This window comes from Euprymna scolopes, chromosome 8, assembly GCF_053919585.1.
Source record: "Euprymna scolopes isolate OS-2025 chromosome 8, ASM5391958v1, whole genome shotgun sequence".
Classification (NCBI taxonomy): Eukaryota; Metazoa; Mollusca; class Cephalopoda; order Sepiida; family Sepiolidae; genus Euprymna; species Euprymna scolopes.
In genome coordinates, this window is record NC_136489.1 from 1,816,566 (window position 1) to 1,831,776 (window position 15,211).

A 15,211-nucleotide genomic window follows, 5' to 3' on the forward strand; every position below is an offset into this window, starting at 1 on the left:
ACAGTTATGTTCTTTTTTTAAATGTTTGTAAATCGCGCTTGTGTCGTTAAGGTGCATAGTTATTCGCCGGGACAACGTTGTTGTTGTATGCCCAATGTATGTATTATTTTTGGAGTTACATTCTCCAATAGAGCATTTAAATTTATACACTACATTGGTTTGTTCCAACGCTTTTATCGCCGGTGAAGAGTTGTTTTTAACCACAAGGTTTTGTGTTCGAAATTTCCTATAATAATAATAATATGTATATATATGCATATATATATATACATATATATATATATATATGTGCAACAAATGAATGACAAAAGTCTATATTCCAAATTTCAAGATGTTAACCATTTTATATATATATATATATATATATATATATATATATATATATATATATATTATTTCATGTATCCACATAAAATTTATATGGAGATATAGTATTTTATGTATCGATTTTCAGTATTTTATTCAACAGTTTTCAATATATGTAGAGCTAGGTAGAAAGTTCTGAAATATATATGGCAATTAAGGTACACAGTATTTTCCGTGTTCCATCCTCGTAAGGACTCATCAGGCTAATGCATAGAATTAAGGATACAGCGTCAATGCATTAGCCTGACGAGTCCTTACCGAGATGAAGCTCGGGAAATTCTGTGCAGTTTAATTGCCATATATATATATATGTGTGTGTGTGTGTGGAACATATTTTATCATTTAATTTACTAGTTTTGCAAACTCCCTTTTGTTTCTGATTTAAACAATTTTACCCGAGCTCAGTGGGTAACTCCGAGGGTCATATTATGTTTAGTTTATATATAGATTTCAGGAAAGCTCCAAGTTTTCCTGCTTGTTTTTAAATTTTCCAAATTTCATGAACCTTTTTCATGAATTTTTTTATTCTTCCTATAAATTTGGTAGATTGTAATCAATTTCTTTATTTTTAATGCTGTGTTTTTAAACAAAAAATATTTATTAAATATTTCATGGTAACTTCCTTTTTCAATTCACAGGGAAATGTGATTGCAATAAAAACTTTGCAGGAGAAGATTGCAGCGTCAACTTGCAAAAACCGCCTACAATTGATATCTTGGATTTGGACAACACATGCGACTTGGCTAAAAGAAATTGTTCCAAGTTGGTCATTCCTGGTGGAAACTTTGCTGACAATGGCCAACTTAAGTGTTATTTTTATAAAGTATCTGTAAGTCCTATTCTTCAATATGCAAATTTCAAGTCTGTCTGCATGGACATGTGGCACAACGGATAAAAGTACTAAGTTATAATCGGTTCTGAGTGACTGTCTGAAAGTTCAATTCTCAGTACAGGTGATACTAACAAACAATTATGAGTTACTTAAGACATCTATCCGGTCATGAACGACGATTTGAGAGCAACTTGCTTTGTATTATTGGGATTATTCAAACTCCCTTTTTAACTTGAGTGTCATTTTCATAACGTTTCGGTTGATGTAACCTCCAACCTTCTTCAGGTGTATTTTGTTGAACTTTAGGATATTTCTGTCAAACTCTGGAATTTGAACAAAATTTCGAACAGAACCCTTTATTGACTTTATGGGAGTAGCATACTCTTGTTCCGTGTAAAGACCTTAGAACCTCAATCCATGACTGGATAGAGGTTCTAAGTAATTCGCAATTGCCTTTTCGGTCACCCACACTGAGAATTGAACCTTCAACCTTCAACAGAATATGATGTTTACAATTGATTTTTTCCAAATACTCTTGTGGACCCATGGGGCAGTGGTAAGATTACTTAGAAAAATCAGTTGTAAATGATATTCTTCTGAATATGGAACAACTTAAAAGTTTATCATCTGTATTATTTGAATTGGACGGTTGTTTCTCATTTTGAGTGTTATTTTCACTACGTTTCGGCTGATATAACCTCCAACCTTCTTCAAGTGTATCTATTCGAATTCAAATGGAACCCTTTATTTAATCTACGAAGGTAGCATGTTTTCATTTCATTAGACATGACCTCGTAAAAGTCCTAATTAATTTGCAATTCTATTCTGAGTATCACTCACACTTAGGATGGAACCTTCAACCTCCAGAAGAGTGTCACTTTCAACCGACTTTATCAAGTACTTTATCCATTACACGATCGGTATTTGAAGAAATCACCATCATCATCTTAGTTTTAATGTTCAAAATTCTAGAGGTGTCCTAGTGGTACCCGGTGTAAACTCATTGTTTGTACACCCTGCTAAGATTCAGCTTAAAGTCCTAGTACTGAGAAATACAATCAGGAAGGATATGATTGGACGTTCCTCCTCCTCCTCCTCAATCTGTATGATTGTGCATGAACAAGTATAAAAATTTAAAAAATATACTTTTTAAATACAGGAACATTATCTTTTAGAGAAGAAGATAGAAACATTTTACTATGTGTTATTTTCTATTTATATAAAATTCAGTGTTTGTATTGCATGTACGTATGCATGTGTGATGTTGTGTGTTCCCTATAGAAAGAAAAGTTACAAATTCTACAATCTAAAAATGTATTCTTATGTAAAATTTATCAGAAAAGACAATGGAAGTGTTCCCGGATTTCTATGTGTACCCTTATTGAGACTATAACACTTGAAATAAATCTTATTTTTATCAAATTTAAATCGTATGTATACAATTTACTGTTTTTTTGTTTGTTTTTTGTTTTTTGCAAGGAAGTCAACACTTATCAAGGCCTAAAGGTTACATGAGTATAAAGGTTAATGAGTGAACGGTGGCTGTTGAAACAACATAGTGATCGTTAATGGTATACATTGGGTGAAATTTGATTATTTAAGGTGACAGCTCAACAAGGGATTGTCTATATTAGACTTGAAGATGACTATATTGTAGTCAGCTGGAGAGCAGCCTAGTAGAACAGAGTTCGCAGGCGGGCAGTTCTAGGAAAGAAGATTTTTCCATGGAATTTGCGTTTAGATGTAGGCACAGATAGAGAGTAGGGGAAATTCTTAATAGCGGTTGGTGCTAGACGAGTGTGTTCTGTGAAAGTTTGACAAAGAGGGGAAAAATAGATTGAAGCTCAGACGAGTTCTTGCCTTGAAAATAACGACAGAGCAGAAACAGGCTTGTAGCATATTTTATGTGGGAAAAGGGTTTTAAGGAGAACAAAAAGGCATCATCTACTTGATTTTGAAGCCAATTTTGAATTCTGTCAAGGCAGAAGAGGATATGGGGAGAGTACTCAATTTTAGGACGTATTTGGCTCAGACAGAGAATTGCATTAGGAATGACTGATATGGTAGATTAACGTCAACATTTTTCCAGTGACTTTGGCAACAGATTTGATGTAAATTTTCCATTTTGGTAGTGAAAAGTTAGAAGCTTCGTTTTGTTTGAATTACAATTAACCAATCATCTTTTGCTTCATCAAGGTTGGGGAAGAGAGACTCAAAGAGACCTTGGTCATTGTTGGCCTTTGAAGTGTTGCCATAGATGGTAGTGTCGTCTGCATATGTTGATGAATGAACTTCGAATGTGATTTGAGAGATGATTGATGAAGACAGATGGGCCAGCATCGATACTTTGAGCTTCAGACTTCTGGCCATTAACAACTACTTGTATAAATTATTGGAGAGAAACGATTTGATGGTTGAGAAGACATTTCCAGATACTCCATAGCTGGAAATCTTGTGAAGTAGACCTTTATGCTCATAATATTTCATGATATAATTCTCTTTAGAGGAAACCCACTATCAATAGATTTACTGATCCTATGTGAAATTAATCAGTACATCAGCTGTAGATCTCACAGGAAGGAAACCATATTGCTTGTCACTGAGTAGGTTGGTTTTATGGAGGTGGTTGACAATTTTTCTATTTATCACGGATTCAAGCATCTTACTCATGACACACAGAAGACTAATTGGTCTGTACTGATATGCAGATCGATCTCCAATATTTTTGAATACTGAACAGACTAATGAGGTTTACCAAGGTTTGGGAGCATTTCTCTTTTATGCATCGATTGAACAGCTTTACAAAAATGGATGCTAGTTCCGATTGCAACTTTTTGAGTAGTATAACTGGAATATTGTCAGGACGAGTTGCTTTGCTGGCATCAAGGTTCTTCTTTAGTGTGGCAACGTCATGAACATATATGTGGATGTCGCTCAGATTATTTTCGGTCTTGGTAGGAAATTCGGGAAATAGATAGCCCTGATCCATAGTGTTCAGTTTGATGCAAAATTTTTGGCAAAGAGGTCGGCTTTGTGAGATGCTGACGAAATCACCTCAGATTCGTTGATGAAGGTCACGATAGAGGATACACATCTGTTGAGAACCTTGTTTGTTATTTGCCTCTATTCAACTACTTTGGACTTGATGGACTGAGCATATGACTCTCTCACATTTTCTATAATAATTTTGCAGTGATTGCTAGCAGTTCCAAAGGCAACTTTAATTTCTGGGGAAGCAATGGAAGTTGTCCGGAATTTTTATGTGCTCTTCTAACCTAAGAAAGCCATGTATCAAATTCTCTAGGGAAGTGTATGGGCATGTTACATCTGCATGGCTCCACCTCTAAATGATTTATAACCATCTTAAAATTTGAAATGCATGCATCCGATATTTAATAAATTTAAATCATATGTAGAAGACAATAATTTATACAGCTTTCTCAACATTTTGGGTTCTTCCGACTATATTAGGGGTCGAATTGTGGAGATAGGGCAGTAAAGTGATGTGGTGTTATAAGTGTATAGAAAAAGTATGAAGAAGTGATCCTCATTCAATCCCGGGTAACGCCAGGTCTTCTGCTAGTGATTGTTATTCTCCCTATTTCTTTGCGTTACAATATAATATATTAGCAAGAATATTAAGTATGTAACCAAGTTGCATTATTCAAGGCTGTTTTTTTACTAGGAGAAGGTTACTCAAGGATAATGGTTAATGAGTGTCAGGTGGCTGGTGAGACAACACTGTGATGATCGGTAATGTTGTTTGATTATTTTATTTTTAAAAGATTGTTTACATTAGACTTGAAAATGGCCACGTTATAGTTAGCTGGAAAGAAGCCCCATAGTATTGTGTAAAGTAAAATAAAGTAATATGGCATTATGGGTAGAAAAACGTATGTAATAGTGATCCTCACTTAATCTTGAACAATATCGTGTTTTCCTGCTTGTAAATTATAATTTTTCGTTTTTTTACGACTTATTTTCTACTGTTTTAGGTAAAAAAGCAAAAGATGGTTGTCTCTGACCAGAGAATCGAGGTTACAGCCGAATACATCAACTTCATGACTGTCCAATGCCAACTGCCATTTACGGGAATCTTTATGGTTACTTTGAGTAACAACAAATTACTATTCAGTAGCAGCTTCTATTATTTCCTTTACAATCCAGTGTGTACTACCTGCACGGCTGCCACCTGCACATACAAGGTTGGTATTTCTTTTTTGTATATAAGTAAAGAGTTTGAATGCAAAACGCTAACCAACCATATGGAAACTACAAGAGAAGTAATAAAAAAAATATGGAAGAAACATTACATAAAATAGTTATGAAGGGTCAAGGAGTATGGAATGACCGAGAAGGGAGAGCACTAACTAGACCTCCACTGGATGAATGTGAAGTGTACTGGAAGCTTGAGAAGCATATTGCTACCCACATTCTACTTAAGACCAATAATGGTTGCAAATGAGAAATACGATTATTATATTATACCCAATATATAGTAGTGATTTCCAAAGTTTAAAAAATATGATTAGAGTGCCATCAGCTAGAATCGAAACCAAAACATATACATCTCCAGCCTTATTCCTTACCGTCTGACTCAAATCCATATCCATACAAAAACTTTAAAAATTAACGTTGTTAAAGATATAAATGTATATTTGCACATGCATAGAAATAACACGTTTAGTCGACTTACACCGGCCAAGTTCCAATTTTTAAAATGTTAACACCTTAGCAGCTATTTTTACCGGCTACAAACCAAATAGAATTTGTTTTACAGGTCCAAATATATATATATATATATATCAAGTTTCAAGTCTGTAGACCAAAAATCGACAGAGAAGTTAGATAGAGACCATTCTGCACAGAGACAAACAAGGTCACACGTATATATATATATATATATATATATATATATATATATATATATATATATATATATATATATAGAGAGAGAGAGAGAGAGAGAGAGAGAGAGAGACAGACTAAAAGAAACATATTAATTTTTATTTATTTTTTTTTATTCAATTTTCACCCCAAACAAGGCACAGTGCCACTTTGAAGTAAGGGGCTACTATCGGGGACATAAGTTGCAGGGGTATTATGAAGGGAGATGAGTAGCAAGATGTCTGTTCACATTACACTTGAACTTCTGCCTGTCAGTACAGTTGGGAAAGCAGAGTCCCAGAAGAGAGTTCCAAAATCTAGCAGTTCTGGGGAAGAAACTATTGTACTAGAATGCTTTCTTACACCTAGGGATCTCTACTGTGAAGGGGTGGGATTTAGCTGCTTGTCGGGTTTGTCGGTGGTATTCACCTCGACGTGGTACAAGTGTTTGTAGTTCGTCCAGTACCTCTCACTCATCCTAACTGAAACCTTTAAATCAAATGTTTATTATATATGATATTTACGTCACGGTTGTGTTTTAATAATATTTATTTTGAGAGTCATTTTTTTTATTTCCATAGAATATTATTATTAAAAATAAATTATATGAAGTGGTGTGAAAGAAACAGAAAATTTCCATGATTATCATCATCATCATCATCATCATTATTATTGTAACTCACTAGGAGTAGTCACATGGGCAATCATCAAAGATTTCTCTTCAAGAACAATTAGAAAGATCGACAGTTTATTAGATTTTTTGCAGTTTGTTTCCTTGGATTCATGTTGTGTTTCTTTCATTTTTGTTGTTTTAATTTTGTTGCAGTTTCCATGTGATTGGTTAGTATTTGTAGTTTATGTGGATTAGATTCCATTTATCATGCATACATTTAGAAAATCACTCTATAATTTTTCGGGCCTGACATATAGATTGTGCCATGAATAAAAAAAAACAAAACAAAAACAATATAATCAAGTAATAATTTTCAATCTGCAAATGTCAAGATCTGAGTTAAATCTATTAGTTAAAATATAGCTACATTCAAAATTCCAAATTTTTATTCATCCTATTTTTTTATTTCTTTCGACATATCAAAAATTCCATATATATTTTTACAGCAACTATTTCGTTATATAGAACCAATCAGTTATTAGTATGTCAATACTGAATATATTTATCATAGACTCTTCAGAAAACGGGAATTTAATTACCTTAAAAAGAAAAGCACGTTATTCAGCAAGCTGAAAAAATATGTAGAAAAACATTACGTGTTTTGATATTGCCGCGATTTTGAATTTCATTTATATATAAAAGTTGAGATATCAAGGTTCTACCATTGCAGGAATTATGACAAGCATGTTGAACCTTGCTTCAATAGTGTTTATAACACAGGTTATTTGCATTATTTTTGTGTGGCAAAAAATCGAATAAACTGTCTATCTCTCTAAAGAAGAAAAAAACATCAGCCTCTATTGGTACCACACAAAATAGTCATGAAGAGTCTAGGAGGATGGAAGGATAGGGGATGGAAAACACCATCTAGACTTCCACTGGATGGGTGTTAAGGTTGCTAGCACATTAAAGAGGCTAATTATTACCTAAATTCCAGTGAAGACCAATAGTCGCTGCCAATGATAAACCGCTCTTATACTAATGCACAGTCATTTGCAAAATTTATCGAAAAAAAAAAGGTGAAGTATATTGGAAATCTGGAGACACCTGTTGTCTTCCAGATTTCAAGAAACATCACCAGTTAGTATCAGTGAATGGCCTGTGTGAGAACTTCTTGTAAGTGGAGACTTGTTGTCACTCAGACTCCAGAGAATGCACCACAAATTGTTCTTGAAGAGAAATCTCTGATGATTGCCCATGTGACTAATTCTAGTGAGTTACAATAATAATAATAATAATAATAATAATAATGATAATAATAATAATAATAATAATAATAATAATAATAATAATAATGATAATAATGGAAAGTTTCTGTTTCTTTCACACCACTCCATATAATTTATTTTTAATAATAATATTCTATGGAAATAAAAAAAATGACTGTCAAAATCAATATTATTAAAACACAATCGTGACGTAAGTATTAATTAACTGTTTCAAATCATAACATTAAAATTCCTAAATTATGATATATATATATATATATATATATATATATATATATATATATATATATTAGGATTTTTTTCTTGAGCTGCACCAATAATGCTATATATATATATATATATATATATATATATATATATATATATAGCATTATTGGTATAATGCTATATATATATATATATATATATATATATATATATAGCATTATTGGTGCAGCTCAAGAAAAAATCCTAAAAAATGATCGCAAATAATGAAGATAAAAGTGCTCTTGCACCAAAACCGTGTCACAAGTTCATCACAGTGATATCATCTATATATCCATCTGTGTATGTGTGTGAGGACACTTCTCAATCTGTATACTCAACGAATCTTTGATCCACACACTTTAAATTTGGTATATAGGATATTCAGACATGTAGAAAACTTTTTAATCGGTTTCCATCCGGAGGAAAGAGCTGCTAATGAATTATAATTGAAAAAAATTGGTACGTGTGGGCTATCGGATTTTCATCTGTTTGTCAACTGTTTCATGAATGAGCATGCGTGAATCATCCACGTGACAGATTACATATGTTAAGAATAAGCAGGTTTGGAAAGACAGTTTATATACGTGTCAAGCTGGCCTAATGGTTATCGTACTTGGCTCATTGTCTTTAGATTTCGGTTTCGATCTCAGCTCGAGTATTTTCTTTTTTATACTTACAAGAAGTGAATTATTTAGAAAAAATATAACACTCACATGCACATGTCTCAGTTTCTTTCGTTTCTTTTTTTGTTTTCTTTCATTTTTAAAAAGAATTTAACGTTACGTTTAATACCAGACAACGTCGAATATATCTGGTATTAACTACATAAAATGCACTCCGAATTATAATCTTTTGAAACAAGTTAAAATTCAAACTAAAATATTTTAAAACAAGTTAAAATTCAAACTAAAATATTTTAAAACAAGTTAAAACACCAACTAAACTTTTAAAACAAGTTAAAACATTAACCAAACTCTTTTAAAACACGTTAAAACGCAAACTAAAATTTTTAAAAACAAATTCATTTATTTCTCTTTCAGCCTAATTACTGCTTCATAGATTTAAAGTGCCATAAACTGTCTACAATCCATCCATCAAATGAGACACTGTATTGTGACCCAGCATTAAGTGTTGACGGATGGTCAGTCAGAGCAAGTAAGTCATGAATCCTTCATTATTTTTAGTAAAAGAGAAATGATCCACTTGCTAATGACTTCCGGTTTTCGGAAATTGACTAACGTTTTTATCAGGAAATTGTTACCTATTATGTTTCATGTAAGATGTTTGTTGTTTTTGTGGAGGTGAACGGGGCAATTAATAATTCCTTTTCACTATATATTTTACTAGCCTGTGTGCCCGGCATTACCCGGGTGTTTGGAGGTGTGTGTTTATCAAAAAAAAATAAATAAATAAAAAGGTGGTAGTAGGCAGGCAGGCTCGAACCCGTACCATGAAGGAGAAAAAGAACGTGAAAAAAGACGTGATGTCTTTACTCTTGCGCCCATCGCCAAACCGGAAGTGACATATGTTTTAATTGAGACAATCGAAAAGAGGGGATGACTTTCGAAAATATCGCATGCTGCCTTTGCGCAATGGCAGCTGCACAAGTAGAAGTAAACCATTAGGGAGAGTGGGGCTTGCTAAAAAGTTTCCGCATGGGAACATGTGCTTCAATTGCCGTTTTGAACCATTCAGTGGTCTCATTTGCGCATTGTTCAGCTGGAAGAGAAAAGATATTTCTCCATGGGGCATCTCTGATGAGATCGCTGATGGCTTCCCAGAGCCTTTTTATAATATCTCGTTGTTTTGAGCAATGGCTCTTCAGTTTTGGCTCTAGAGTTTAGGGCGATTTCAACTATTATCACTGCATGATCAGCATTCTCAAGTGGGCTGTGGGCATTTTTTATACAATCATCGGGAACTGTCATCAGAAACAGATCTAGAAGTGATGCGTATTATTCTTGCTGGTCTGGGAAACTGGTTGGAAACGTAATCATCTTTGATAGGGAATGAGATATAGAGAAGCTATGTGTTGTGCTACCAGCTGCGTCTGTGTAAGTAGAGAATCCAAACCAGTTTTTGTGGTGGACATTGAAGTCACTTGTGCGCAAGTGTCGAGGGAAAGTACTGTATCTATGCTGTCAGAGACTTTGTTTATTATGGTGCAGTCCTGGGTCGAAAGAGTGTTAGAAAAAATAAAAATATCTAATGTTATGTTGCATGTTAAGTTTAAAGCACATGAAGGCTTGATCGTCCGATTCTAGTTTTGTTTCTCTAATCAAGGAGAGGGTGTTTCGAATATAGACTCCAAGCCCATGCATATGTCTGTCAGAGTCTTTATGGCAGAGTGGGATATATCCAAGCATGTTAAAGTAGTTAGAGGGGATGAAGGAGTGTAGGTTAGTCTCACTTTGTGCTAAGATGCTAAGATATCTGGGGTGTTAGGAGAAATTCAAACAGGATGTTGTTTCAAGCTTCCATTCACAAATTTTAAAGGTTTTATGTCTGTGATCTCTCTCATTTGAAACTGGAGTTGAGATAACAGTAAACTTCGAGCGATAAAATTTCAAACAAGTATTTTATTTACCTCCTTTACAGGAGGTTGCACACAAAGTTAGTTTTAAGAATCCAGTGCACTAGGATTAGCAAGCTCTGACCTACAAAAAATGTCTAAGCAAACACATCGCCATTCTCAGGAGGGTCACCTCACACGATTAGCTATAAACTAACCTTTTGCTCAGAGAAAGTAAGGCCTGAGAGGATGGACCTCCTAGAAATGAAAAGAACCATACAACAGCCAAATAGTAATTCAACCACTAATTGGCAAGGCCGTATCTCCAATTGAACACCAAACAACACATATTCAATGTGTACCAGATGATAGATAAACGACAATTCTATTTCACCTTTTAGTATGATAGAGTGATGTAAATGATATTTAACATTTTTGACGACTGACAGACTGAGCCCTTATAAAGATGCTTGGACATGTGTGTATTTTCGCTAATATTTTGTCAGTTGTTTACTTATTTATTTTTGACAGAGTTCCCCATCGTAGATAGTGATCTGAGTATCCATGCTGAGGATGGCAGTGGAAAATTTTCTCTGGTGTGCAAATTCAATCCAGTAAAGGATGCTGATGTGAAAAATTTCCTGATCTGGTATGCAGGACAAGAGACAGTATCTGAACAATTATCGATTGGTGAAAATCAGAGATATCTTAAACCGCATATGCTGTCCAACTTCACTCTTGGAATGCACGTAAGTAAAAATTCGTAAAAGGCGGCGTTGATATATTAAAACCAATTGTCTGCGTCATACATTAGTGAGATTATACATTGCATTTGCAAAAAAAAATGGATCGACCTCCCTTTTCTAAAGAAACAATGGATAACCCCTGTAAAAGTGTCTATGCGGGGAGTTATTAGTCAAACAAGGATTTTACAATCCCTACAGCACCTCTCTTGAATCCACAATATTTAGGTTCGATGCTGAGAAGTCCAGTACCAAGAAACAATCACACAAGTAGAAAAAGACTGATATTTTTTCGGAGTTCTTCTAGAAGAGATGCTTGAGAATCTAGTCTACCCTACAATTTTATCCAGAGTTGTTTTGGTTTTTTTATGGAAATTGCTCCAGACAAAACATCAAGCTTCTTGATATAAAGAGCCAAAAAACAAGATACCACTTCAAATTCAAAACCTAGCCAACGATAAGTGTTAGACGAATAGATTTCGACACAGAAAACAACAATTGTTCTCCCTTTGTCAGAAACGTTATGAAGGAAAGCAAAAGCTACGGAGCTGCAGAAAGTAAATGCAAGCTCCACTTCCACTTTATTCTTCGCCAAGGTTATTCATGAAAATGATGCAGTAACCCGACATCATTCGAACTTGGCTCACAGACACCACAGTGTGAACCTCTAACTACTACACGATGCCATTCTCGTAAGTTGCCAGATTAAGTATTTGCCTTTCCAATCTGAAAGATCAGTTGGTCATCAAACCGCACATTATTAGAGTAAATTCAGAGAACTTCTGCCTTTACTAACAAACAGTGTTAGCACTGTCAATAAAAGAGAAGAATCTAGCAAGCATATGTACAAAGTGTTATAATATATGGGAGTGAAACCGAAGCCAATGAGGATTGAGGACATGCGTTGCATGGAGAGAAATGATATGAAAATGATACGCTAGTTGTCTAATGTGAGTCTTAAAAACAGGATTAGATCTAAGGACATCAGAGGAAGATTAAGTCTGGAAAATACAGAAAGATGTGTACAGAACAGTGGACTTTGTTAATATGGTCACACTGAAAGAATGGATGAGAGTTCTTGGGTTAGTAGATGTTGAAGAGTTTAAATAGTAAGGAAGGAGACGATAAAGGCAAGCATAGAAGGAAGTGATAAGGATGGGGTTGAGAGAAAAAGGCAAAAATGAAGAACTGTCCAGAGATAGTTTGAAAGCTAACTTCTAACAGCCTTTCAACATTTACTGGCAGGTAAAATTGATGTTAAAGCAAACATCAAATCAAATCCAATTTATTGGCGAAAAATAGAAATATATAAATTAAATGTTTAATTACATCCAACAACCAATTGTAATTCTACATATTTTTACAGTTCTACACATATTTCTTTTTTATATTGTATCCTGCCATTTGCGATTAATTATTTGCCATAGATGTTTCGTTATATAAACAGAAAGATTTAGCCGTTGCGTGTGTGAGATAATCCAGGTTCCAACAACCTTTTGTGATTTTAGTAAGAACGAGTGCAACACAATATTATTTCTCACCCAAATACAAATTAAAATCTTTTTTCTCTTTTCAGATTCAATGCGGGATGCAATCTTGCTTTGCTGATCGTTGCAATTCATCAAAAAGTCCTGTGCGTAAAACTAAAAAAGTGTTTGCGGGTGTTTGGGTAAGTCTATATTTCAAGCAGTACTAGGTGTTTTAGCAGAAAAAAGTGATCAATACATTCATCATTTTATAGATATGTGTGTATAAAATCGCAGTTATTTTAACAACGTGCATTTACTTACTAAGCGTAAATGACTCATACATGTACACAAACATGGACGCGTGCACACACGCACAAACACACACACATATATATAGAGAGAGTACAGAATATCTGATGAAGCAGGTCGGAGGATTCGTCTGTGTCTGCCGAAACAAACTGTAATGTTCTGTATTAAAGGTAAAAAAATAATAAAGCTTATATATATTATGTAATCTCTCACATTCTGAAATATATATATACTAGCAAAGATACCCGTGCTTCGCACGGAGCTTTGTTGCGCACTCGGGTACCAAAATCTGTGGGCACCTTTCCAGTAAGTTGATGTTGTAAGAGCAACGATTGCATAAGGTGATTAACATTTTAACTACCTCTTGTAGTGACTGAAATTCAATCAGGAACTTCACAAAACATTTTCATCAAAAAGGAAGGTTACTTGATGTTACATAGTAAATTTTTCATTGAAGTAATTTTCAACTCTTGCTTAAATTTTATCTTGCACATTCAATACTAAAAACTTACCACAATCAGATCATGTCAGTTTTTCCTCATATCCATTTCTCGAACTTTTCACTGAAGAGCCTCAGGGTAAACTACATTTCTGCTGCTTTGATTTGGAGCCAGAATGTAGAGTTTTTCTGAACTTCCTGTCCGGCTGATGGAGACGTAGAACATACCGTGACTGAAGCAGTCTGATGTCAAGTCTACGCCAATGGTGTTAAATGTCTGACCTTGACTTTTGTTTATGCTCATTGCAAAACACACCTTCACAGGAAATTGGAGTCTCCGGAATTTAAATGGAAGTTCTGAGTCCGATGGAACTAAGGGGATCCTTGGCAGTAGAACGGTTTCGCCTTTGTAGGGACCACAGGAAATGGTGGCCTCAAGTACATTGGTGTGCAATCTGGTGATAACACATCTGGTTCCGTTTGTTGTTTTTGGCGGTTCCAAGGATCGAAGAATCATGATTGGCAATCCAATTTTGAGATTTAAAATGTGTGGAGGCATTCCAGATATCTCCAAAGAGTTTAAAAACTCCACAGGGTAGTGAACAGCTTCATATTCATTAGTAGCCGAATCAACTGACTTGTATTGCTTTGTGTCTCCTGGAAATTCATCCATTATTGAATTGTTCAAATGATTCACATTGCTGTTTAATGGCGAAATAATAGCCCTCTCAGCAAGCCAATCCGGTGATTTTCCATTGTTTTGCAGGTCTGGGTACACTTTGTCTTTCAGTTGCTTCTGATTACCGACACATTTACCAAGCGCAGTTGGAATCTTAATTGTGTCAGGTGAAGAAGTGATAGGAAACTGACCATTACCGATTTGGAGAAGCAATTTTGAGAAGTCTGCTGCAGCTGTGTTATCAGAGATATAGGCTCTCATATTAGTAGTCAGTCTCTTCACTATAACGTGCCTCCAGAGATAGGATTGTTTCAAACTTGCATTGACAATGTTAGCCCTTGTGCCATTTTTAACCACTGGGAGGATTTGACGGAAATCACCGCAAAATAAGGTTGGAATGCCACCCATGGGATTCTTGTTTCCTGTGATGTCTTGCAGTGTTCGGTCAATTGCTTCATAAGCACTCTTGTGCGTCATTGGGGCTTCGTCTACAATGATTGCAGAGGTGTCTCTAATTACATTTGCCAAGGCTGAGTTACCAGTAATTTTGCAAACTGGCTGATCCATTCGATGAGTATCCAAGGGTACTTTAAAAGTGCTGTGAAGAGTGCGGCCACCTTGTAGTAGAGTAGCAGCAATGCCACTGAATGCTGTTGCAAGCACAATCTTTCTCATGGATCTAATCTTTGCAAGGATCAAATTGATTACAAAAGTCTTGCCCGTACCACCTGGAGCATCAAGAAACATCATGTTTTTGTTCATTTCACCTTGTGCTTCCAACATTGCCATGAATGAATTGTAAACTTCTCTTTGAGAATCGGTCAGTT

At 34.9% G+C, this 15,211-nt stretch overlaps 1 protein-coding gene across 1 annotated transcript in view; it reads left to right on the forward strand.

Moving 5' to 3' along the window:
• Window positions 1-15,211, forward strand: part of LOC145283483 (uncharacterized) — a 163,206-nt gene that overhangs the window by 30,888 nt on the left and 117,107 nt on the right. Inside the window, exons 11-15 of the mRNA XM_080132304.1 lie at window positions 1,005-1,195; window positions 5,194-5,403; window positions 9,274-9,388; window positions 11,277-11,494; window positions 13,065-13,157. Coding sequence (XP_079988430.1) covers window positions 1,005-1,195; window positions 5,194-5,403; window positions 9,274-9,388; window positions 11,277-11,494; window positions 13,065-13,157 — 827 coding nt within the window. The remainder of the gene's footprint in view (window positions 1-1,004; window positions 1,196-5,193; window positions 5,404-9,273; window positions 9,389-11,276; window positions 11,495-13,064; window positions 13,158-15,211) is intronic.